The 21,171-nt window shown below is 65.3% G+C and overlaps 3 protein-coding genes across 6 annotated transcripts in view; 2 read left to right on the plus strand and 1 right to left on the minus strand.

Annotated features, from left to right (window-relative positions):
• ASPSCR1 (ASPSCR1 tether for SLC2A4, UBX domain containing) overlaps positions 1–6,887 on the plus strand; it is a 39,313-nt gene extending 32,426 nt beyond the window's left edge. Inside the window, exons 10-16 of the mRNA XM_032176588.2 lie at positions 265–331; positions 1,001–1,063; positions 1,686–1,738; positions 5,949–6,000; positions 6,273–6,342; positions 6,414–6,586; positions 6,790–6,887. Of these exons, the coding sequence (XP_032032479.1) occupies positions 265–331; positions 1,001–1,063; positions 1,686–1,738; positions 5,949–6,000; positions 6,273–6,342; positions 6,414–6,586; positions 6,790–6,803 (492 nt within the window). The 3' untranslated portion in view covers positions 6,804–6,887. The remainder of the gene's footprint in view (positions 1–264; positions 332–1,000; positions 1,064–1,685; positions 1,739–5,948; positions 6,001–6,272; positions 6,343–6,413; positions 6,587–6,789) is intronic.
• A 1,297-nt stretch (positions 6,888–8,184) lies between these two features.
• Positions 8,185–12,388, minus strand: CENPX (centromere protein X). Of its 4 annotated transcripts, none has more exons than XM_032176591.1 (5): positions 12,287–12,380; positions 9,332–9,383; positions 9,127–9,180; positions 8,790–8,863; positions 8,185–8,701 (listed from the first exon to the last, which is right to left on the minus strand). In XM_032176591.1, exons 1-5 carry the CDS (start codon positions 12,320–12,322, stop codon positions 8,687–8,689), a joined length of 231 nt encoding a protein of 76 aa, XP_032032482.1. In that variant the 5' UTR covers positions 12,323–12,380; the 3' UTR covers positions 8,185–8,686. The 4 variants fall into 4 exon arrangements, with proteins under 4 accessions (XP_032032482.1, XP_032032481.1, XP_032032484.1 ...); XM_032176590.1 differs by having other exon boundaries at positions 8,775–8,863; XM_032176593.2 differs by lacking the exon at positions 9,127–9,180 and having other exon boundaries at positions 12,287–12,388.
• A 343-nt stretch (positions 12,389–12,731) lies between these two features.
• On the plus strand, positions 12,732–20,934 carry LRRC45 (leucine rich repeat containing 45). Its single transcript, XM_032176594.2, has 17 exons — positions 12,732–13,323; positions 13,740–13,801; positions 14,155–14,225; positions 14,462–14,640; positions 14,840–14,968; positions 16,367–16,479; positions 16,845–16,903; positions 17,133–17,210; positions 17,470–17,605; positions 17,693–17,770; positions 17,853–17,964; positions 18,068–18,138; positions 18,549–18,641; positions 18,999–19,091; positions 19,507–19,680; positions 19,761–19,908; positions 20,051–20,934. Exons 1-17 carry the CDS (start codon positions 13,104–13,106, stop codon positions 20,245–20,247), a joined length of 2,013 nt encoding a protein of 670 aa, XP_032032485.1. The 5' UTR covers positions 12,732–13,103; the 3' UTR covers positions 20,248–20,934.
• The last annotated feature ends 237 nt before the right edge of the window (positions 20,935–21,171 follow it).

Below are 21,171 nucleotides of genomic sequence, written 5' to 3' on the forward strand. Positions count from 1 at the left end.
AAAAAAAAAAAAGATACAGCACATTTGAACACAGGTCAATGTGGTTTTAGAACGCAGGCTGCTGTGCACACGCACGGCACTTGGCTGTCTCCGTGTCCAGCCTGCCACGGGGGAGTTGAGGCCCAGGCCCTGACTGGGGGTGGCTGCTTCTGCCTGCCCCAGCCCTGGTGTCCATGGCCCAGCGTGGGCCAAGTGGGGAGGCCATGACCTGGTCCCTGGTGCAGTTCTGGCCGTCCCTCCAACCCCTCCACTTGTCTGGCCTAGGTGGCTCTGAGGGTGCTGTTTCCTGACCGCTACGTCCTACAGGGCTTCTTCCGCCCCAGCGAGACAGGTAGGCAGCGCAGCGGGGTGTCCGGGGATGGGGGGCGGGGACCCACGGAGCCTCTCCCGGCTCCTTCCTTCCAGGCCACAGGACTGTAGCTGCCTGGCCTGCGGGCTCCAGGGCACTGGCTGGGTGCGGGTGCTGGGGTCCCCTTGGGAGTGCAGAGGCGTCCCAGTTCTCAGAGTGTCAGGCAGGCTGGGTGCTCTCTCCAGGTGCCTGGCCCCACCTCAGGGAGCCCGTGGTCCTGAGTGCTCATGTCGCCCACCTACTGGGCATGGGTGGGGCAGAGGGGCATCCAGAGGAAGGCACCATACCCCGGGAGGAGGGTAGTGGTGCTGTGACATTCAGGGGCTTGTGACCTGTACCCCAGACAGCTGGGCGGCAGCAGCCCAAGGTCGCAGGGGCCTCCCCCAGGGAAAGGGAGGTGCTCAGGCTGGGGCGGGGGTGGGGCAGCGGGGCAGCAGGTGGCAGTGGGAGTGCTCTCCAGCAGGGCGGGGGTCCCAAGTGTGGCCCGCACTGTGGCCCAGCCACGCCCAGCACCTGGGGTGCTGTGGGAGGAACAGGGCTGAATTCCCACCTCTCGGGGAAAGGCCCAGGAGGGTGGGAGCAGTGGTGCTGGGGCAGCCCGGGGCTGGTGTGGTGGAAGAGCTGTCTGTATGCTCTTTTTCTCTTCTGCAGTGGGGGACTTGCGAGACTTCGTGAGGCGCCACTTGGGGAACCCTGAGCTGTCGTTTTACCTGTGTACGTTTTTTCTCCTGAGCCCACTCCTGCCTCCAGTGCTCGGGGCCTTGGTGCTGTGGGCACACCGCCCCTCCCAGCTGGGGCTCGTGGCAGCTTCTCCACAGGAGCAGCATCTGTGGCCTCCCGCCCAGCTGCCTCCTGCAGCCCATGGTGTCTGTGTGGAGACCTAGGAGGGCCCTTCTCCCCGAGCCGGGCGGTGGGAGCCAGGCTTCCTGCCTTCTGTCTCAGCGCCCCGCTCCCCTCTGGAGCCCTGCTGCACCCCAGCCTGGTCCTCACCCCTGGGGCTCAGGCCACTCCTGCCCGAGAGCTGTGGGAAGGGCGGGTGGACAGGGAGCGGCTGGCCTCCCTTGGAGGGCATCTAGGTGGCAGAGGGTTAGGCTGCCCACCGCAAGGGGAGCCAGGCTGCATGGGCGGTGTCCCCTGCAGGTGGGCTTGCCCTGCACCAGCCCTTCCGAGCCCTCAGCTGGGGTTTCTGCAGCAGGAGTGTGGGCATAAGGCATGCTTGTGAGGGGCTCTTCTGCCCCACTTGAGGCGTCACCCCCGTCTTCAGGCCTGTCTTCTTTCGGGAGCATGGGCGAGGACCCTGGTGCTTCCTAACACAGTCATCACCTTCTCTCCTCAGTCATCACCCCTCCAAAAACAGTTCTGGATGACCACACGCGGACCCTCTTTCAGGTACCTGAAGGCCTCCCTGGGGTGCTGTGGGGCGGGGCCCTCCAGGGAGGGCAGGACGGGAGGGCGAGGCCTGCGGTCAGGAAGGAGTGGCCTGGCAGGCGCTGGGGCGGGATAATAAAGCCTTTGAGAGCTGGTGGGTTCAGAGGGGGCCGTGCGCCTCTGAAGTTGTTTCTGACAGGGCTTTCCAGCCTCCTCTGCTTCCTGCCTGGCCGCGGGTGGGAAAGGGCCTGCTAGGCAGCCTGCCTGAACTCAGGCCGCTTGGAGGTCTCGGCCCCCCTGGGCTGCTGTGCTGGGGCCAAGGCGGCACTAGTCCCTGCCCAGGGGTCTGGGTGAGGAAGGGCCCGGCAGGCCTTGGAGCAGGGCTCGGGGAGCCCCAGAGGGACCAGGCCCTCAGCTGGAGGCGGCCGCCTTGGGCTTCAGCTGCCAAGCCCGTGTTCCTGCCCCTTCCCCCTGCCCGGCCTCTCCCTCTGGCCCCCTGGCCCCTGCTAGGAATGCCCCGGTGCCCATAGCTGTCCGCTGCTTCTGTGGGTCCCTGCCGCCTCCCTAAGGGCTCCTGAGGGTGGGGCCAGGGTGAAGGTGCCGGGTCCCCAGCCCTGCTGGGCCGCCCTCCAGAGCCAGGAGCAATGAATGTCCTGTCCTTGGCCTGTGGGAGAGCTGCCTGGGGCCTTCCGAAGCTCTCTGGCCTAATGGTTTCCTCTTCAAAGCCTCTTCAGATATTTTAATTAGCAACAGAGGCGGGTTTTTTTTTTAAGTGGCCACAGGCCTCTGCAGAGGCCTGGGTTGGAGGTGAGAAGCTTGCTGGCTGCCTGGGGCCTCAGCCACTTGCTGAGATGGGGCAAGAAGGCAGGCAGCTGCCAGGGGTGACCAGGAGCAGGACTGAGCGGGATCCCCTGCAGCGGAGGCAGGGGAGGGTGAGACAGTCCCCTCTCAGCCCCTGAGCTGCCGGGCCAGCTCCGGGCCTCCTTCCTCCGTCTCCATCCCCTCCCTTGCTGGCCAGCCAGTTGATAAACATTGAATTTGGAAGATGCCTTGGGATGGAGGAGGACCAGTGCCCAGGCCTGCAGCCCACCCTCCCGCTGGGAGGCCCCTGAGAGCACTGGGTGCTGCTGCCCCGTTTCTGGGGATGCTTGGCTTCCCCACCAGCCACTGTCTCCTGCCCTCCGTCAGCTCGGCTCTAGCCTCGGGGCCTCTCAGGGTGGTGTCCCCGGTGACGTGCCTGCCGTCAGAGAGCTGGCGGGGCTGAGGGAAGGAAGCCTGCCTCCCTGGCAGGCAAGCAGGCAGTGGGCGCAGAAGCACCAGCTTTCATGTCTCTGGCAGAGCCCTGCTCCGGCTGCCTGCTGCCTGGGGGGTGTCCAGGGGCCGGCCCCCTGCTTCCTAGAGGGACAGCGTGCGTGGGTGTGGGGGCTCGGGTAGCCCGGCAGCCGTCTGTGGCCCTGGCCCAGGAGAGCGCAGGTTTTCTGGGAGGGCTGGGAGGAGGCGGCCAGGAGTGAGGACAGGAAATTGTGAGCAGTGTGGGGGCACCACTGTGGGGAAAAAAGCTCCCCACCCCTGCCTGAAACCTGCTTCCTGGTCCTGGGCGTCGGGGCTGGCACTGCCCTGGTGTCCTCGCACGGTCACCTCTGTGTGCAGTCCACGTCCTCATGTCATAAGGAAGGTCACCCTGGGCTAGGCCCACCTTTGATGTCACGGTCACCTCACTTATCTCTTCAAAGGCCCTGCTGTTTGGGCTTCCTTCCATTGGCTTTGGGGGGGCAAGCCTGGCTCCTAACACCCTCCGTTTGTTGGAGCTCTCAGGTTGCCTCCGGGGACCCTCTGCCAGGACACAGGCCACCCTTGCCGCCTGGTTCCCCACTCCCCAAGCCACTCACCTGGCAGGGCGTGACTGGCACTTCTGGCCTGAGTGCCTGCTGGGCACCCGCCCCTAGTCAGTTCTGTCCTCCTTCCTTTCCACCCAGGACAGCCCCGTCCTGCACTGCCATGTCGCCCACTGCTGGGGCCTTTCTGGGACTGACAGGCCCCCTTCCTTCCACCCACCAGGCCCTACCCCACCTGGACCCTCTGAAATGTTCCTCCTTGACAAATGGTCTTGCAGAAGGTGGGATGGCTCCTGCGGCCCCCACTCCCGCTCTGTGGGTGGACGCCCCATCTCTCCCTGCCCAGGCACCATGGTGCCTTCTCCCTCCTGGGCACCGTGGTGCCACCTCCCTCCCAGACACCATGATGCTGCCTCCCTCCCGGGCACTGTGGTGCCATCTCCCTGCCCAGGCACTGTGGTGCCGCCTTCTTCCCGGGCGCTGTGGTGGCGCCTCCCTCCCGGGCGCTGTGGTGCCGCCTCCCTCCTGGGCGTCTTGGGCTGCAAGGGCTCCTCTCTTGGCTTAGTTCCCCGGAGGGTGGTGCCGTTCTGGTTGGAGGGGCGGCCGGGCACTGGGCTGCGTGTGCACGCAGCCCCTGCAGAGTCGCTGCCCTGTGGGGCTTGGCATGCGCCTCCTTTCGGAAGCTCTTCCTGGCAACACTGAGTGGGGCAAGGGGTTGGCAGCAGAGAGGCGGCTGGATTTGGGGCCCCAGTGTCCTGGGCAGCAGCCAGGGAGGGACTGGCTCCAGGCCCTCAGGCTGTGTCAGGGCAGGTCGGGCACCCCCACTTCTCCCTGTCAACTGAGGGAGCCAGGCAGGGGCAGCCTGAGACCTTCTGGGACAGTGCTCGTGGGGAGAGGCCCCTCAGCCTGCGCCTCCCTCAAAGGCCCTTCCCGGGCCCTGCTCTGGCTGGGGGGATGGTGTGACCTACCTTCCCTTTCTAGCCCCAGCTTGGTGATCACGGTGGCTCCATTCACCCTGGGTCCCTTGCTGAAATGGTGCCTGGGAACCCCGGGCAGAGAACACCCTTTCCAGCGGTGGGAGATGGAGGCGACGTGGACTCTGGGAGGCTCCTTTTGTGGGGTGCATCCAGAGGCCGAGCCTCTCCAAGCACCGGTCAGCCTCCATGCCACCCAGTCTGCCGACCCTCCTCTCCACCATCCCCTCGTCCGAGCAGTGGGGACCCCTCCGGAGTCAAGGCTGGGCACAAGCACGTGGAGACAGGCCGGGTAGGCTGCCTGGCTCAGTGCTCCCTGCACAGAGGCGCAGACAGAGCCCAGGTGCCCCAGGCCGGCTGCCAAGCCTACTTCTCTCTCCTGGCTTTCCCGAATCCTGCCTGCCCCTTTCTGCGTGTCCCGTGGGGCAGTGCTGGTTGAGGGTCTTGGCCTGCGGGGGCTGTGATGAAAACCAGGGGCCTCTCTGCGTCGGTGGCTTCTGAGGGAGCCCCCTTGCCCGGCAGCAGGTGGGATGCAGATGGGGCTGGCCAGGCCTCCTGTGCCCACAGCAGCCTCTGGGCAGTGTCCCCCGGGCTTCTGTGAGCAGCCGCAGCCTGGCTGTGAATCTCGGAGGCCCGGTGGTGGCGGAGCATGCTCTCCATCTGTGAGAGGCCGAGACCACAGCGGCTCCTGCCGCTGTCCTCCCCGTGCCCCCTTCCTGGCTCCAGAGCTTCCGGCGCCTCTCCAGGGCCACTCGGGCAGCCCCTGCCCACCCCACAGGCCCTTCTCTCCTCACAAGGCTTTGATCCCAGGCGGCACAATTGGGTTTTCAAAGCATTCACGGCCCTTGTTTGTGTCCCTGGGCCCCCGGCTGGAGGCTGAGGTTTCAGCGTTCCTGGGCCTGGCCTTTGAAGCTTCCTCTTATTAATCTTTTAACATCCCCCAGCCCCAGCCCCACCCCCACCCCCAGCCTGTGGCCCTGAGCAGCCTGGAGCCAGGAGGGGGAATCTGGAGCCGGGAGGGGCATACGCCAGCCTGGCAGCTGCACCCCTCCACAGTGGTCCCGGCGCATCCGCCAGGACCTGCCACGCCTGGCCCCACCTTCCTCGGGTACAGAGGCCAGAGGAGGGAGGACTGTGATGCTGCATGGCTTGAGGACCCTCGAGGCCCCAGCCTTCAACTGGCTTGGGGCTTGGGGTGGTCCCGTGGAGGGCGCTGGTCCCAGGATGCCCTGGCCTTGCTTGCAGGGGTAGGGTTGGTGTCAGACAGGAAGCTGGGCGATGAGGGGCTCATAGGGCCGGGCAGGCAGAGCCTGCCTGAGGGTGGAGCTGGGGCCTGGCCCTGGGGTGTGGCTGCCTCCACAGCAGGGGGGTGCTCTGCCCACGGTGCCCACCTGGCCGCTGAGCCCTCCGCCCTCCCTGCAGGCGAACCTCTTCCCGGCCGCTCTGGTGCACTTCGGAGCCAAGGAGCCGGCAGGTGAGTGTCGGTGGTTGGGGCTGGTGTTGGAGTCTGGCCAGCCTGTCCCTGGACCTCAGAGCCAGCTGCCCCGGAGGGCGTTCAGTCTGGGGCCTTCTTTGGGTCTGAGAGGGAGATCTGTGGCCCCCAGTAACCACCTCCCCGAGAGAGGGCTGGGACAGCCACCTGCTGGCCACCCCGCTCCCAGAGCCGAGTGCTGATGGGCAGATGCTGGGTGGATGGTGAGTGGGCCCCTCCTCAGAGGCTCAGGGTGAGCTTGGGCCTCCCTGCAGGTGTCTACCTGGAGCCTGGTCTGCTGGAGCATGCCATCTCCCCATCTGCGGCCGACGTGCTGGTGGCCAGGTGAGTGCCGGTGGGTCTGGGGGCACCTCCCGTGGCAGCACTCACCACTCTGTGTCTTTGCCTCCCCACAGGTGTATGTCCAGGGCCGCCGGGTCCCCTTCCCCATTGCCAGCCCCTGACCCTGCACCTGAGTCTGAGCCAGCTGCTGAGGAGGGGGCGCTGGTCCCCCCTGAGCCCATCCCAGGGACAGCCCAGCCCGTGAAGAGGAGCCTGGGCAAGGTGCCCAAGTGGCTGAAGCTGCCGGGTACTGCGGCCGGGTGGAAGGTGGGGTGCTGTGGCCGGGTGGAGGGTGGGGGGCCGGGTGCTGTGGCAGGGCCAGTGGGCTGGGGGGCTAGGTGCTGTGGCCGGCAGGGCCGAGTGCTTCAGCCGGGCTGGTGGACGGGTGGCCGGGTGGCCGGGTGGTGAGAGCCCAGGACCTGTGGTCACCCTGGTGTGTCTGAGCTACAGCCAGCAAGAGGTGAGAGCCGCCAGCCCGAGGTGCCCACTCTGCCAGCCACAGGACCACCTCCCCTGCCAGCAGGAATAAAGACGTGTGCATCCCTCAACGCCTTCCTGTCGTGCTTCCTCCAGAAAAGGGCCCCCATCCTCTGCCCTGGCTCAGCTGGACCGCAGTGTCCAGGCCTGAGAGCCTGGTGGACCATGGTGTGGGCCCCTGAGGAGCCTGGTGGACCGTGGTGTGCATCCTGAACCCGTGTGGGTCTCCTCTTCATTTTTACCTAAAAGTTATTTACCCCTCCTCCAAGGAGAACAGAAGTGCTGGAGGAAAGTCTTTTGGGGGAAATTACCTGCAACCCAGGAGCCAAGTCCTGGGCCAGGAGCTGGGGGAGGAGCTAGTAGGTCACCCCACATCCGCAGGGCAGGGCCTGGCCTCAGGCCTCTCGCTGCCCCCGAGCGGCTATAGTGCTGGGTTCTGGCCCTGGTCCACCCTGCAGCCAGCCTCCCCAGCAAGTCTGACGACTTCCACAGGCTCCCAGGGCTTTCAGACTGACCTACTGAGGTGGGCAGGGTGGGGAAGGGGTGGGTCCCAGCAGCCCTGCCTACCCAGGGCCAGTGGGGTTAAATCAAGGATGAAGAGGCTTGCCTCAAAGTTGTCTTCAGGCACCAGGGCAGGAGAGAGGCTGGGTCGCCTCTGATGGTTCCCACGGGGCAGCTCTTGTGCTTCCCACCCTGGGGCCTGACTCCCTACCCCTTCCCCTCCCTGCGTGGGGCCCCAGGATGGTGCTCAGCTGAGAGCCCCTGGGGTGCTTCCAGTCCTGGACTCTGACAAGAAAGTGAGGTGGGCTGGAGGGGAAGTGGCCCAAGGCCCTGCCCGCTTCCCAAGCATTGGCACAAGTGGAGCTTATGCCAGAGGCCCCTGAGTCAGAGGGCAGCCAGACCTGGGCGGGGCATCCAGACAGGCCCCACAGCCCCGTGTCTCCAAGGGTGGGCAGGGGGTGTGGCCTGAGGGGGGCCGACCTGCACCTCCATGGCACTGCTTGGGACCGGCGTCGGAGAAAAGGGGGAGGCCCTTGGGCTAGTGTCCCTCACCCTGTGCATCCTGGTCCTGCCTGTGGCCACTGCCTGTGGCCACAGGAACATTCCTGGAAGCCACTGCCCACTGGTGGCAGCCCCCGTGGCTGCCCCAACCCCTGGGGTAGGAGTAACATTTTCCAGGCAGGCAGCCACATGTACACGGTCCGGGTTCCACAGCGCCTGGGGGCGGGGCCGAGGCACTCGCACACATGCTGTTTGTTAGCGCGTCCTCCTGGCGTTTTGCTTTCTTACCAGGAGTGGAAGGGCGCACACGGGGAGTGCGGCTTTGAAGCAGTTTGACTTTGGTGATTAATGGCAAGAAGGCCAAGCTGGGAGAGACAGTTTTGATTTATTGATGTTGCTTTGTGAGAACAAATTTATAGCCTGGGGAAGCCTCTTCCAAGGGGAATATCGCATGGCTGGAAAGGTCACACGCCAGCTTTGATGTTGGGTGGCAGGAATGTGGGCAGGAGGCAGCGCTGCCAGCCGCTGTTTGTCAAACACACAGGCTACCTGCTGGCCGGGCCTTTCCCAGCACCTGCCTGTAGGACCCCGGGTGGCACGCACACTATTGCCCCAGGGAGGGGAGGCAGGGACTCCCTAGGTGCTGCCCCTTGCCACACCAGTGTCCCCACTGGACACTCCAAGGGCGGCAGTGCACTGCAGTCCTGCCCCTTCTGCACAGGCCGGAGACTCCCAGGGATCTTGTTTGAATCAACTCCAAATCCCTTAGGTCCTTCCCTGCCTGTTACCAGAGGCCGCTGGAAACACAAGGCCTGCTTCTGTGGACCAGGGGCTCCTCTGGGGGTGGCCTCAGCCACGGCTGAGATCCCTAGAAGTCCAGGAGCTGTCGGGGAGAGAAGCACTTAGGGCCAGCTAGCCGGGCACCCTCACTTGCGCCCCGACCCACGCTCACGCACCAGCTGCGGAAGCACCTTCTCCAGCTGGTCCACGTCCACACGGAGTGCGTCTTCTGCCTGGGCCTGCCGCACCCCGCGGACTGCTGCTTCTGCGGTGAGAAACGCGAGAGATGGGGGATGCTGGGGGGATCTTAAACCCGAGCCCAGTGAGGGCCTCAACCTGGGCCGGTGCCCCTGCCCACACCCACGGGCAGCCCCCAGAACCAGGCCACAGCACCTGACAAACAGGCTCAGGAGACCCAAGTTTAGGCCCTTGTGGGAAACGGGAAAACATGTCTTCGTTTTCCCGCTGGAAAGACGCAAAAGGAATTCCGGATGCTGTGCCCAGAGGGAGCATGGGCCCTGGGCTCACCCACAACGAAGACCTTCAGCAACTCCACCACAAGCTGCAGCGCATCCCCGCTCACTGCAAGGCAGGGGGAGGTTATGTGGGACCCTCACCCACCGCTCTGGCTGGGTGCTCCAGACGTACCCCCGCCCTCCTGAGGCCTTGGCCCTGCAGAGTTGTGGGAAAGGGTCCCGGAGGCCAGATACGGGGACCCACCTCCCACCCGCACCTTTGGTCTTGTCATCCTTGAAGTGCAGTTGCAGCAGCCTGCTCACCAGCTCCTAGAGGGGAGGGGGGTGTCAGCGCCAGGCCCCACCCTCCCCCCCGAACCCCCCAGGGTGGTGACCATTCTGGTGACAGTGGCTGTGACTTCTGGCTGGAGACGCCCTCTGTGCTTGGGCCTCTCCCAGGGCAGGGGACAAGGTAGTGCTTCGGGTGGCATCTGAAGCAGATGTGTGGGCAGCTCCACTAGGGGGCGCCAGGGCTCTGTGCAAGGTCTGTGCAGGGAGCCTCCTGCAGCGTGAGTGGTCGCAGACGCGGGAGCAGCCCTGCTGCTGGGGCTCCAGGGAGAGTGGAGAAAGGCCTCGTCGAGTCCGGCCTAATCTTGCACTCCCATCCCCAGCAGAGGGCCATGGCTCTGCTCTCCTCGTGGGGAGGCAGAGAAGGCAGAGCCCGGGTTGGGTCTGGAGGCTGGAGGTGGCTGCTCCCCAGGTGGGCTGGCCTGAGGAAGTGCCACCAGTAGGGCCTTCCTCGTGCCAACTCTGTTCTGGGTGCTGGGTCAACTTCGCCGGTCTTGCCCTGGTGCTCATGATCCTGCAGGAGGTGCTGGTGTCCTGGGAGCGCAGAGCTGGGCTGCGCCAGCGTGGTCTGCAGGCTGGAGTGAGGGGTGGGCCAGACGCTGAGGGCCCAGGGCCTGATCAGCTCTCCGTGTCTCCGTGGCAGGAAACTGGGAGTCCTCTCTAGGTTTTTTGTGGAAAGCAGCACTGGTGTTGGAAAGGACCACTCTGGCTGCCATTCCCGGGGTGGGGGAAGGGAGGGGGCTGCAGGGCCAGGGCCTTTCTGCCTTTCTGATGGACGGAGGACGGGGACAAGGGAGGAGTCTACGCCAAGACCCCAGAAGGATGGCACTGCTCTGAGGAGATGGGGGGGCTGTGGGCAAGTGTATTTTGGAGCCAGGACACAGGAGATCAGTTTGGGATGCACTGTGTGTGAACACAGGAGCTGTCCACACGGAGTGGCGGATGGCAGCTGCAGTGGTGGAGGCCAAGACTCGGAAGGGCAGCCCTGGGTGGCTGGTGGAGCCACAAGACTCAGTGAGGTGGCCCAGGCCAGGCACCGGCCCATAGCGGCTGGGAAAGGAGACAGCACGGAGCATCCAGGACTGGGGGCGGGGGCAGTGGGCACCCAGGAGCCCAGAAACAGGCGCTAAAAGGGCAGGTGGGTGAACGACCAGCCAGGCCACCAGCATCGGCCACAGGGAGGTCACAGCACCTCACCCAGAGCAGTCCAGCAGGTGACAAGCAGAGCATGGACGGGTGAAGACCTGAGATGCGGATGGTGAAGAACGTTCCCCAGCAGCGGGCAGCAGGGTCCAGCATCCCGGCTCATCCTGAGCCCTTGCTGTCCCCTAGCCAGGGTCCTAGTCACCACCCGCATGAGCTCAGTGCCACCTGCTGGTCCTTCCAGCTGCTTACCACTAGCAGTACCAGAAAGGCACCAGAAAAGGTAGAGAAGGAACTATCTCCCCACCTGCTCTGGGACCCCCAACACTGCTGCCCCAGGCCTTGGAAGGAAGACCACCCCAGAGAGTGGCGGATGCCAGGGCTGCCTCGACAATCCAAGGGGCTTCCCCGTACATCGGCAGTGGCCTCGGAAGGCAGGCCCAGCACTGGGGTGGTTGTTGGGGGGCCTAGGACACAGCCAGCTTTGCCCCATGACGTGTGGGCGCCACGCCAGGGCTACAGGCCCCCCACTCCCCGTTGTCCTCACGCTCATTCTCTGCAATGACCCCAACTCCAGCTCTGGCCAGAGCCCTCGGGCCTCTAGTTGTCAGGTGGGCTTGATAAAACACATGACCTCCTGGGGTGTGTACCCAGTGCCCCCTCTCCGGCAGTGGCCTTTCGGCTACTTTAACCTGGTGTTCTCACAACCACCCAGTGAGGTGGCCCAAGCCTCAGTGACTTTCTGAATTCTGGCAAGAATCTTCAGCAACTCCACCACCAGAGTTCCCCACACCGATCCCCCCCCCCCGCCCTACCCCGGTGCCTTGGGTGATAAAGAAGGGCCTGATACAGGAGAAACAAAGAATTCTCCCTGCTTCTACAGGGCTGAAGTCCTCCCTCCAGGATGGGTTCACAGGAGCCTGAGAACCTCCCTTCCCAGGCCACAGAAGCCCACGAGGCCCTGCTGACATCGAGCAAGCTCGGTGCCCCAACCTTCAGGTAGAGCAGTAGAAAGAAAGGCTCAGAAACCACTCTGCCTGCACCGATGGGGTCCTCTGCACATAGCACCCCCAGAGAGCTCCACTTCCAGGAGCAGGGAAGAGCAGGGCACGCCCTCCAGCCTGGGCGGATCCTGGCTCAGACGGCCTAGGTCTCACCCTAGCCCTGCTGAGTCACTTAACGCCCCCGTGCCTCAGTTTCTCCACTGGCAGGTAGGGTTAATCCATGTCAAGCGTGTGTAACGTGGAGCACCGAAGAAACCACGCGTTCCTAGCCCAGTGCTGGCGCCCACCGGGGAGCAAACAAAAGGGAAACCACTGTGCCTGGTGGCTGGGGTAGGTCCTGCCGGCTCCTCGGGCTGGACGATCTCACTGTCCCCGTCCTGGGGCCTGATCTCCCCTTAACAGGAGACCCCAGTCTCAGGGCGCAGAGCGGCGGCCCAGCTCCTCGTCTCTCTTCGCCGGCTTGGACTCCACCGTGACGACGCCCACCCCTGCCTGTTTCTGCAGACCCTCTCCGCCTTCCCGCCGCCCCGGCTGCCCCCCGCGCCCTCCTACCAGCTGCGAGACCCCCGCCCAGGAGGGCGAGGGGCGCGCGGCCCGGCCGGAGATGGAGTCTGAAAACGGGCCCAACCTCAAAGGCACAGGGTCGTCGCGGGGGCTAGCGTCTGGCCCTCACGGTGTCACGCGTGGGGTCGGGACGGAGCGTCCGCGCCTGCCTAGCCCCTGCCCGTCGGCTCTCACCTTCCGGAAGCCGGCTCCAGCTCCGGCTCCCTCCATGACCGCAGCCTCAACGCGCGCCCACCGGAACCCCGCCCCGCGCCTCCAGCCAATGAGACCGGAGCGCGCCCCCGGAGCCCCGCCCCGCGCCCCTAGCCAATGAGTCTGAAGCGCCTTCTCTCGAGGCCCCGCCCCCACACCTCAGCCAATGAGCCCGGAGCGCGCCCTCCAGCAGCCCCTCCCTCACGTCCCTCAGCCAATGAACCTGGAACGCGCCCTCCCGGGGCACCACCCTCACGTCCCTCAGCCAATGAGCCCGGAGCATGCCCTCCCGGGGCCCCACGCTCATGCCCCTAGCCAATGAACCTGGAGCGCGCTGCCCCCTCTTAATTGTGGCCCGAAGGGCGCGCCAGTTCCTTTGTTCTCATTGGCCCGCACCAAGCGCTGCCTGCGCAGAGCCTGCTGGGAGTTGTAGTTCCCGTGGCCTCTCTCGGCGCGCCTTGCTCTTCCTAGATACTGAGGCCCCGACGCGGCTGTCGCGAGGGCGGGGGTCGGGGCTGCGGGCGGGGCAGGGCTGGGTAGGGGCGCGCGACGCACCTGCCTGCTTCCTGCACGGGTGGTCCCCAAGCACTGCGGGGCCCCAGCCCAAAGCTGACCTTGACTACCGCCCAGCCCCGCGCTCCCAGGACCTCCCGCCCGCGGAGCCCACTCGGATTGCTCTTCGCCCGGGTCGGCGGAGGCCCTGTCTCCTGTACCCGGCGCTGGGACCGCTCCGCACCGCGCGGCTCCCTTTCAGCAGCTGCGGGAGCATGCGGAGGAGGCCCTGCCGGCCCCGCGGGTCATGGAGGAGTTCCGGCGCTCCTACAGCCGCCTGTGCAGGGAGAGTGGGGCCGAGCCCCAGGAAGCCGTTCTGCAGCAGCTGCACCAGCTTCCCAGGGGCCGGCTGGACCTGGCCACGCAAAGCCTGACGGTGGAGACCTGCAGGGCTCTGGGCAAGCTGCTGCCCAGGGAGACGCTGTGCACGGAGCTGGTCCTGAGTGACTGCATGCTCAGCGAGGAAGGTGGGCAGGCGCGGCGGGGTGGATCCCTCTGCTCCTTAGCTGCCCACACCGTTGCCTCGGCAGCCCCAGAGGTCGCTTCCTCTCCAGGCTCTCTTCTTTCTGTGCCGTAGTTGAAGAGAGCGGGGGCGCCCCTTCCTGCACCTGGGAGTAGAGGGCAGTTCCTCTGTATGACGGGGGACAGACCTTAACATTCCCGGTCTTACCTGGTTCCCCGCGTGCTGAGCCGGCTTGGTGCCTGGCAGGGGCTGCAGGTGTTTCAAACATGACTTCACAGCGAGACTCTTGGCCAGCGCCAACCCAGACCACCGGGACAGTTGTCCCTTCCTGGGTCTAGGGAGCTGCCCTGAAAAGGGGCCCACGGGGAGGGCCTTGGGGTCAGCAGGGGCAGAGAGTGACCGCCGGCCCCCCTTACACAGGGGCCACACTGCTGCTTCGAGGCCTGTGTGCCAACACCGTGCTGCGCTTTCTGGACTTAAAGGTGAGATACCTGCACTCTTGAGTGTCCGAGTGTGCCACCCAAGGGCAAGAGGAGAGGTGGAAGATGCCAGGTCTCAGGGGCCTGGGGTCTGGACAGGTGGCTGGAAGCTGTCTGTGAGTCCCCAGGCCATTCTCTGATGGCCTTCTATGTGTGACCATCTCCGGAGCAAGAGTTCACATTGGCAAACAAGCCGGCCCTTGGAAGCCCCCTGAAGGCAGGGAGCCCAGGAGCTGAGGGAGGCTGCAGGGTGCACCCCAGCCTTGTCCCCTGGCTGACCAAGGCCCTTGGGGCATGGGCGGGAATTCAGGGCCAGTCAGGGCACGGGAGTGACTACTGGCCTGTTTCTCTCCTAGGGCAACAACCTTCGGGCCGCAGGGGCCGAGGCTCTGGGAAAACTCCTCCAACAGAACAAGTCCATTCAGAGGTGGGTGGTGGTCCCGACCCCAGGCCTTGTCTCTGTGTGGTTGAGGATTGGCCCCAGGACACATGGTTCTGTAGCCCAAGAGTTCCGCATTGCCAGTTGCCCGTTTTTCACATACGTTGGCAGGGTAGGCTGAGGCTCTGGCCCATCAGACCCCAAGCCCACACCCGTCCCCAAGCCCTGGACCCCATGGGCCAGGCAGTCCCCTAGGTGAACACTGGTTTCTGCCCCTCCTCCAGCCTCACGCTGGAGTGGAACAGCCTGGGCACATGGGACGATGCCTTCGCCACCTTCTGCGGGGGCCTGGCGGCCAACGGCGCCCTGCAGCAGCTGGACCTCCGCAACAACCAGATCAGTCACAAGGGTGCCGAGGAGCTGGCCCTAGCCCTGAAGGGCAACACCACCCTCCAGCAGCTGGGTGAGGCCTCCCAGGCGCCTCGGGCTCCCTCATCCCTCTGAGACTGCCTCTGCTGTGGGAAGTGAGGAGCTAGGGGACTGGCCTGCGTTCCTGCTCTGTTGATGACCACAAGGCAGTGGCCCCTAGGGAAGCGCCCCAGCCAGGCCAGCTCCCCCTCTGCCAGGTGCATTCTGTCTGGTGACTACAGGTTTCCTTCCAGACCTGCGCTGGAATAACGTTGGCCTCCTGGGGGGCCGGGCCCTCATGAACTGTCTCCCCAGCAACAGAACCCTGTGGAGACTGGACCTGGCTGGGAACAACATCCCTGGAGACATCCTCAGAGCCGTGGGTATGGTGCAGGGCTGTGTGGGGCGATGCGTGAGCCTTTGAATGAGGCCTGTCCACCGAGGGCGGGGTGCTGGGCTCAGGACGGGAACTGATGAGGAGAGCAGCCTGAGAGCCCAGGGGAAGCAGGAAGGAGCAGAGGGGTCGTGGGGCACCTGTTTGGCACTTGATTGGCGTTCACCACACATGGGCACTGTCCGAGGCGCCCTTTGTACTTGCTGAGTTCTTAGGACCTGGGCAGTGGAGGGGTGCCCGTTTCATAGCTGGGGAAGCTGAGGCTGTGTGGCTCACAGCCCTGGACTTGGTGGCTTTGCTGATGCTTCAGGTGGCCCAGGCCTTGGCCAGGAAGGCTCCCTGGTCACCCTGAGTTTGTGGCCCTGCATGTGAGTCAGGTGAGGTGGGGCCCCCTGGCCTGTACTGGCCTCCTCATTCCCTCCCACCAGCAACCCCGAATCCTTGCAGCTGATGTCTCAGCCTTAGGCCCTAGTGCCCCAGACCCAGCTGGGGACTTTGCCAGGCCCCCCGTACTCCCTAATCGTGCACAGTGGCAGTGTCTTCCAGCCCCTGTGCTGAGGGCTCACCCCTCCTGCTGGCTCTGCCTGGCCTCTGGCTCCAGCTGCGCTGTCCCTGGCTTTGCCTCGGCACTGCCCTGGTTGTTGTCATTGCTCCTGACCTCTGCCCCCTTGCCACATGCCACCCAGATCTTTCCAGAACATGAGCTGGGCACAGCATTTGCCTCAACATTGTGCAGTGCCCCTTGACCTTTAGGATGGTGGCCGGATGCCCCAGGATGGCCCTCACCTTTTGTGGTGGAGCAGCTCCCACCACCTCTGCCCCACGTGTGCACACACTCCCCAACACCAGGCGACTCCTGCTCACAGCCCGAACCCCACGAAGCACTTCCTCCTCTCATGCACTGAGGGGGCACCCCTGACTTACCGGGTGAGACGTTGCCCCACACGGCATAGATTCCCAAGCAGCCAGCCGCTGGGTGCAGGGCTAGTGGCCACCAGCTACTCTTGAGGCTAAGCAGCCCTGGGGTGACACAGCTTGTGTGTGTGTGTGTGTGTGTGTGTGTGTGTGTGTGTGTGTGTGTGTGTGTGACTGAGTTTCACTCAGTCACCCAGGCTGGAGTGCAGTGGCGCAATCTTGGCTCACTGCAACCTCCATCTCCCGGGTTCAAGCGATTTTCCTGTCTCAGTCTCCCGAATAGCTAGGATTACAGGCATACGCTACCATGCCCAGCTAATTTTTTGTATTTTTAGTAGAGACGGAGTTTCACTATGTTGGCCAGGCTGGTCTCGAACCCCTGACCTCAGGTGATCCTCCCACCTTGACCTCCCAAAGTGCTGGGATTCCAGGCATGAGCCCCTGCGCCCAGCTGACACAGCTCCTTCTGCAGAGCAAGCCATGGGCCACAGCCAGGACCGGCTCACCACCTTCCAGGAGAACCAAGCCCGCACTCACGTCCTCAGCAAGGAGGTCCAGCACCTCCGGGAGGAGAAGTCCAAGCAGGTGAGGATGGCGCCTTCACTGACCTTGGAGCTGCTTATGGCTGGAGGGTCTGGCCACGTCCTTCCTCCCTCTGCCCACCTTCCCTTCCTCGGGGCCCTGGAGCCTCTCTGAGTGGCTGGTACCAGGAAGGAGGGGCGGCCTCCTGGTCTGATCTCCTGCAGGTGGACTTCCTTGGGGAGCTGGCGTCTGAGCCCCGAGGCCTCGCTCTGCAGGGGCCACCCTTCCTGTGAAGGAGACAGGGCACTGTGGGTGGAACCCTTCGCTGCCTTGCCACGTTGGTGGGCGCCAGCTCTCCTTCCCCCTGAGAGGGTCAGGAGGACAGGCTGCAGGTGCCCTGACAGGGCTGCGGCTGTCTCTGTCCCCAGTTTCTGGACTTGATGGAGACTATTGATAAGCAGCGGGAAGAGATGGCCAAGAGTAGCAGGTGAGTGGGCCCAGGGCAGGGGCAGGGTGAGGCTTCAGGGATCAGGTCCTGGCTCAGAGTCAGATAGGACCAACCTGAGCACACGAGTGAGGCCACGAAGGGGTGACTGGAGGCTCAGTGCCCAGGCGACTGTAAATGCTTAAGGAACAGCAGCAGCTACCAAGGCCAGAGGGGTATGGGAGCGCTCTGGGGTTTGGGTTACTCTCGGCACCCTCCTCTCTGCCCACAGGGCATCGGCAGCCCGTGTGGGGCAGCTTCAGGAAGCCCTGAATGAGAGACACTCCATCATCAACGCTCTCAAGGCCAAGTAAGTGGAGAGTGGCCTCAGCATACTTCAGAGACGTGCCCACATGGCAGAGGAGGGTGCTGTGAGCCTGTGTGCAAGTCCTGCTTGCAAAGCAGAGGTGGGAAATGGTGAGGCTGGGGCAGTCGCCCAGAAGCCTTCCTGGAGGAGGCAGGTGCTGGCTGGGGTTGACAAGGTGCCCAGCAACAGTGAGAGCAGTGAGGCCTTTGTAAGGCACGTGAAACTCCAGCCGGGGCGGGGGTGCTGCCCTTCCTTTCTGCAGGCTGCAGATGACAGAGGCTGCCCTGGCTCTGTCGGAGCAGAAGGCCCAGGACCTGGGGGAGCTCCTGGCCACAGCGGAGCAGGAGCAGCTGAGCCTGTCGCAGAGGCAGGCCAAGGAGCTCAAGCTGGAGCAGCAGGTGGGTGGGCAGGGCTTGAGAGGGGTGGGCCAAGGGGTGCGTGGCGGCTTCGTGACCCTCACTGCCCATACCCCGTTCCCCTCCCAGGAAGCTGCAGAGCGGGAGTCTAAGCTCCTCAGAGACTTGTCTGCCGCCAATGAAAAGAACCTGCTTCTGCAAAACCAGGTAGCTGTGGTGGAGCCAGGAAGCCCAGGGTGGGCGCGGCAGGGCTGGGCTGCAGCTTCCCTCCCTGATGCTGGCTTTCCAGGTAGACGAGTTGGAGCGGAAGTTCAGGTGTCAGCAGGAGCAGCTGTTCCAGACCAGGCAGGAGCTGACCAGCATGTCAGCTGAGCTGAAGATGAGGGCCATCCAGGCCGAGGGTGGGCATGGGCAGGCCTGCTGTGGAGGGGCCTGGGGATGGGCACCGGGGGACGGGGGCCCCAGGGGATGCTCACGCATGCTCTGCCCGCCCTGGGCTTCCAGAGCGCCTGGACATGGAGAAGAGAAGATGCAGACAAAGCCTGGAGGACTCAGAAAGCCTGCGCATCAAGGAGGTGCCCTCCTCGTTGGCCTCTAACGCGCCTCAGTCTCTGGCCTTGGTGTCATGCAGGTGTCCCCAAAGCACACACCTGGTGGGAGCTTCCTTCGCCAACCTTGGGTCACTGGGTGGCCGTGTTTTGCCAGCCTGAGCGGATGTCAGACCCAGAACCTCCTATTGGGGGCAGGGGAAGGACCCCGGTGATGTCTGAGCTGTAGTACAGATTGCCGTTGAAGAGACACCAAGCCCCACTCGTTCAGGGTGTGCGTGCTGGGCTAGTTTCCTGCTAGGCCATCAAAGGCAGTGTTTTCTCAGAATGAACAAGCTTCCCAAGAGACACCTGCCTTCCAGGGTGGGGAGTCCATGGGGGGAAGGTAGGGAGGCCCCGCTCTCCAGTCTGGCCCCACAATCCCTGCCCGTGAGCAGGTGGAGCATATGACCCGTCACCTGGAGGAGAGTGAGAAGGCCATGCAGGAGCGGGTGCAGAGGCTGGAGGCGGTGCGGCTGTCCCTGGAGGAGGTGAGTGCCCACCAGGCAGGGCCAAGCTCTGCCTTAGCCCTGGGCTGAACAAGGCAGGGGCCCCTGGTGTTCACCGCCTCAGGACCAGAGACCTCTTCCTGTTCTCAGAGCCTCATAGGCCCCACCTTGGGGACCCATCCACCAGTGTGCCCAAGAAGCTAGAGGGACTTAGGTGGCATTCGGGCTTCCCTGGCCGTAGGAACCTTGCCCAGCGAGCTAGGTGGCAGAGCAGCTGCGTGGCCCTCAGGAGGCTGACAGAGAGGAGCCCCCCTGGCTGGGGTTGGCTGGATGGGCCAGAGAGAGAAGGGCCCTGGGCCAGGGACAGGAGAACGGGCTGGCAGGTGGCCGTCTGTGCAGGAGCTGAGCCGAGTGAAAGCAGCGGCACTCAGCGAGCGTGGCCAGGCTGAGGAGGAGCTGATCAAGGCCAAGAGCCAGGCCCGCCTGGAGGAGGTGAGCCACACATGTCCGCCACTCTCTGGGGGAGCCAGGCTGCCCGGCATTGCGGCCCGCATGCAGACTCCAGAGCTGCCGTCTGAGTGGGGAGGCGGGAGTGTGGTGTTGAGGTCAGATCAGCACACCCTGGACACTGTCGGGTCGGCTTCAGCCTTGGATCAGGGCCTGAGACGGTGGAGAGGTTTGGCCCATCTCTGCCGCATGGATGGACCGGAGGGGTGGTGTGACCGAAGAGGGAGGAGGAAAGCCCAGAGGGCATCTGGAGGAAGTGGCTGCCAGGGGAGCTAGTTCAGAGTCATAGTAACTAGAGCAGCCAGTCCTGCAGAGAGGTGGGGTGGTGCCCGTGCAGACGTTCCCTCAGGTGAGCTCAAGCTGAGCCCCTCATGCTCCGTGGCGGCTCCTGTGCTCACAGCAACAGCGCCTGGCTCACCTGGAGGACAAGCTAAGACTGCTGGCGCAGGCACGGGATGAGGCGCAGGGCGCTTGCCTACAGCAGAAGCAGGTGGTGGCCGAGGCCCAGACCCGGGCCAGCCAGCTGGGCCTGCAAGTCGAGGGCCTGCGGCGGCGCCTAGAAGAGCTGCAGCAGGTAGCCGGGGCTCCGGTGGGAGGCCCCGGGCGTGCTAGCCCCCACCCCTCGCCTCACTCCCCAACCTTCGTGCCTGGCAGGAGCTGAGCCTCAAGGACCAGGAAAGGGTGGCCGAGGTGAGCAGGGTGCGCGTGGAGCTGCAGGAGCAGAACGGCCGGCTGCAGGCGGAGCTGGCGGCTCAGGAGGCGCTGAGGGAGAAGGCGGCGGCCCTGGAGCGCCAGCTGAAAGGTGAGCCAGACCCTTGTCCTCCCGCCGCCCACTGGTGGGACGTGAGGCTAGCCAGAGAGCGTGGCTGGCCAGGTCTCCCGTGCTGAGGCCGTGCCACGGTGCGCTGGGGCTGCGTCCGCTCACTGCGCTCCTTGCCCTGCAGTGATGGCGAGCGACCACCGAGAGGCGCTGCTGGACAGGGAGAGCGAGAACGCGTCTCTCCGGGAGAAGCTGCGGCTCCGGGAGGCGGAGATCGCCCGCATCCGGGACGAGGAGGCCCAGAGGGCGAGCTTCCTGCAGAACGCCGTCCTGGCTTACGTACAGGGGTCCCCCGTGAGGACCCTGAGCCCCCCAAAGTGAGACAGGCCGGGAGGACCCGGGCACAGTAGGAGTGCGTCAGGCGGCGCCCGAGATGGACCAGGGGCTGCATCCCGCCCGTGCCGCCTCTGAGACCCGGGTCGTCTGTTCCACGCGGGGGTTGCGGCGACTGGAGGTGGTGCCGCGGCTGCGGGGCAACCCCGTGGGAGGCGCCTGAGAAGGGCTCCCTACCCGCCCCTTCTTCCCAGCCGGCGCCACCTAGGAGCGCATCGGGAAGAGGTCCGGCCGGCGCGTCTCCCTCTCGCCTTTTGCGACGTCACCGTGAACGCTGCGGCCGCCTGCGCGCGGCGGGGTTTGGAAATACAGCGCGTTTGCACTTTGTGATACATTCTGGCCCCGCCTCTCCCTCCAAAGGCGCGACCGTCCGTGCCTCTCTCCAAACGCGCGGCCCTCTGCCCCCAGCCCTGCAGGGAGAGCCTGCCGGGGTGCGGCTGTTCGCCCCTCCTCGCCGCTGCCTGGAGGGACCCGAGGGCTGCGGGGGCTGTCCGTCTGGGGGTTCGGGCGGCTGCAGACCCCAGAGTTCCCAGCTGGCTCCCGGCAGCAGGGGGCGGGTCCCCGAGAAAGCGCAGCGCGCGGAGCCCTCCTTGCCGGGTCCAGGTCGCTGGGCTCTGCGGCCTGCGCTGCGCCCCGAGGGACCCGCAGGAGACCCCCGGGCCGCGGGCGCGCTGGAGGCGGGGACGCCGCAGCTCTGCCCGGGTTCGGGCGGCCCCGCCCCGCCAGCCGCACGGCCCGGCGCCCCCCGCCCGCCCCCGCCCCCCGCCGGCCGCGCTCGGCTGTCTCCGCGCCCGGCGCTCGGCGGCACTCGGCTGTCTCCGGCCGCTCGCTCGGCGCTCGGGTCCGCGGCCGCTGCGGCGCCGGGCATTTCTCCGCAGCTCGGCTCGCGGCCGCGCCCGCCGCCGCCCGGCC

This window comes from Hylobates moloch, unplaced genomic scaffold (assembly GCF_009828535.3).
Source record: "Hylobates moloch isolate HMO894 unplaced genomic scaffold, HMol_V3 SCAFFOLD_15, whole genome shotgun sequence".
Lineage (NCBI taxonomy): Eukaryota > Metazoa > Chordata > Mammalia > Primates > Hylobatidae > Hylobates > Hylobates moloch.

Coding starts and splice junctions, on each gene's coding strand:
- CENPX (XM_032176590.1), bottom strand. CDS start 12,322: ATGGAGGGAGCCGGAGCTGGAGCCGGCTTCCGGAAG. Junction 9,384..12,286: donor CTGGAGCCGGCTTCCGGAAG/GTGAGAGCCGAC, acceptor CCTCCCCTCTAG/GAGCTGGTGAGCAGGCTGCT. Junction 8,864..9,126: donor GCTGAAGGTCTTCGTTGTGG/GTGAGCCCAGGG, acceptor TTCTCACCGCAG/AAGCAGCAGTCCGCGGGGTG.
- LRRC45 (XM_032176594.2), top strand. CDS start 13,104: ATGGAGGAGTTCCGGCGCTCCTACAGCCGCCTGTGCAGGGAGAGTGGG. Junction 17,771..17,852: donor ACCTGCTTCTGCAAAACCAG/GTAGCTGTGGTG, acceptor CTGGCTTTCCAG/GTAGACGAGTTGGAGCGGAA. Junction 19,909..20,050: donor CCTGGAGCGCCAGCTGAAAG/GTGAGCCAGACC, acceptor CTTGCCCTGCAG/TGATGGCGAGCGACCACCGA.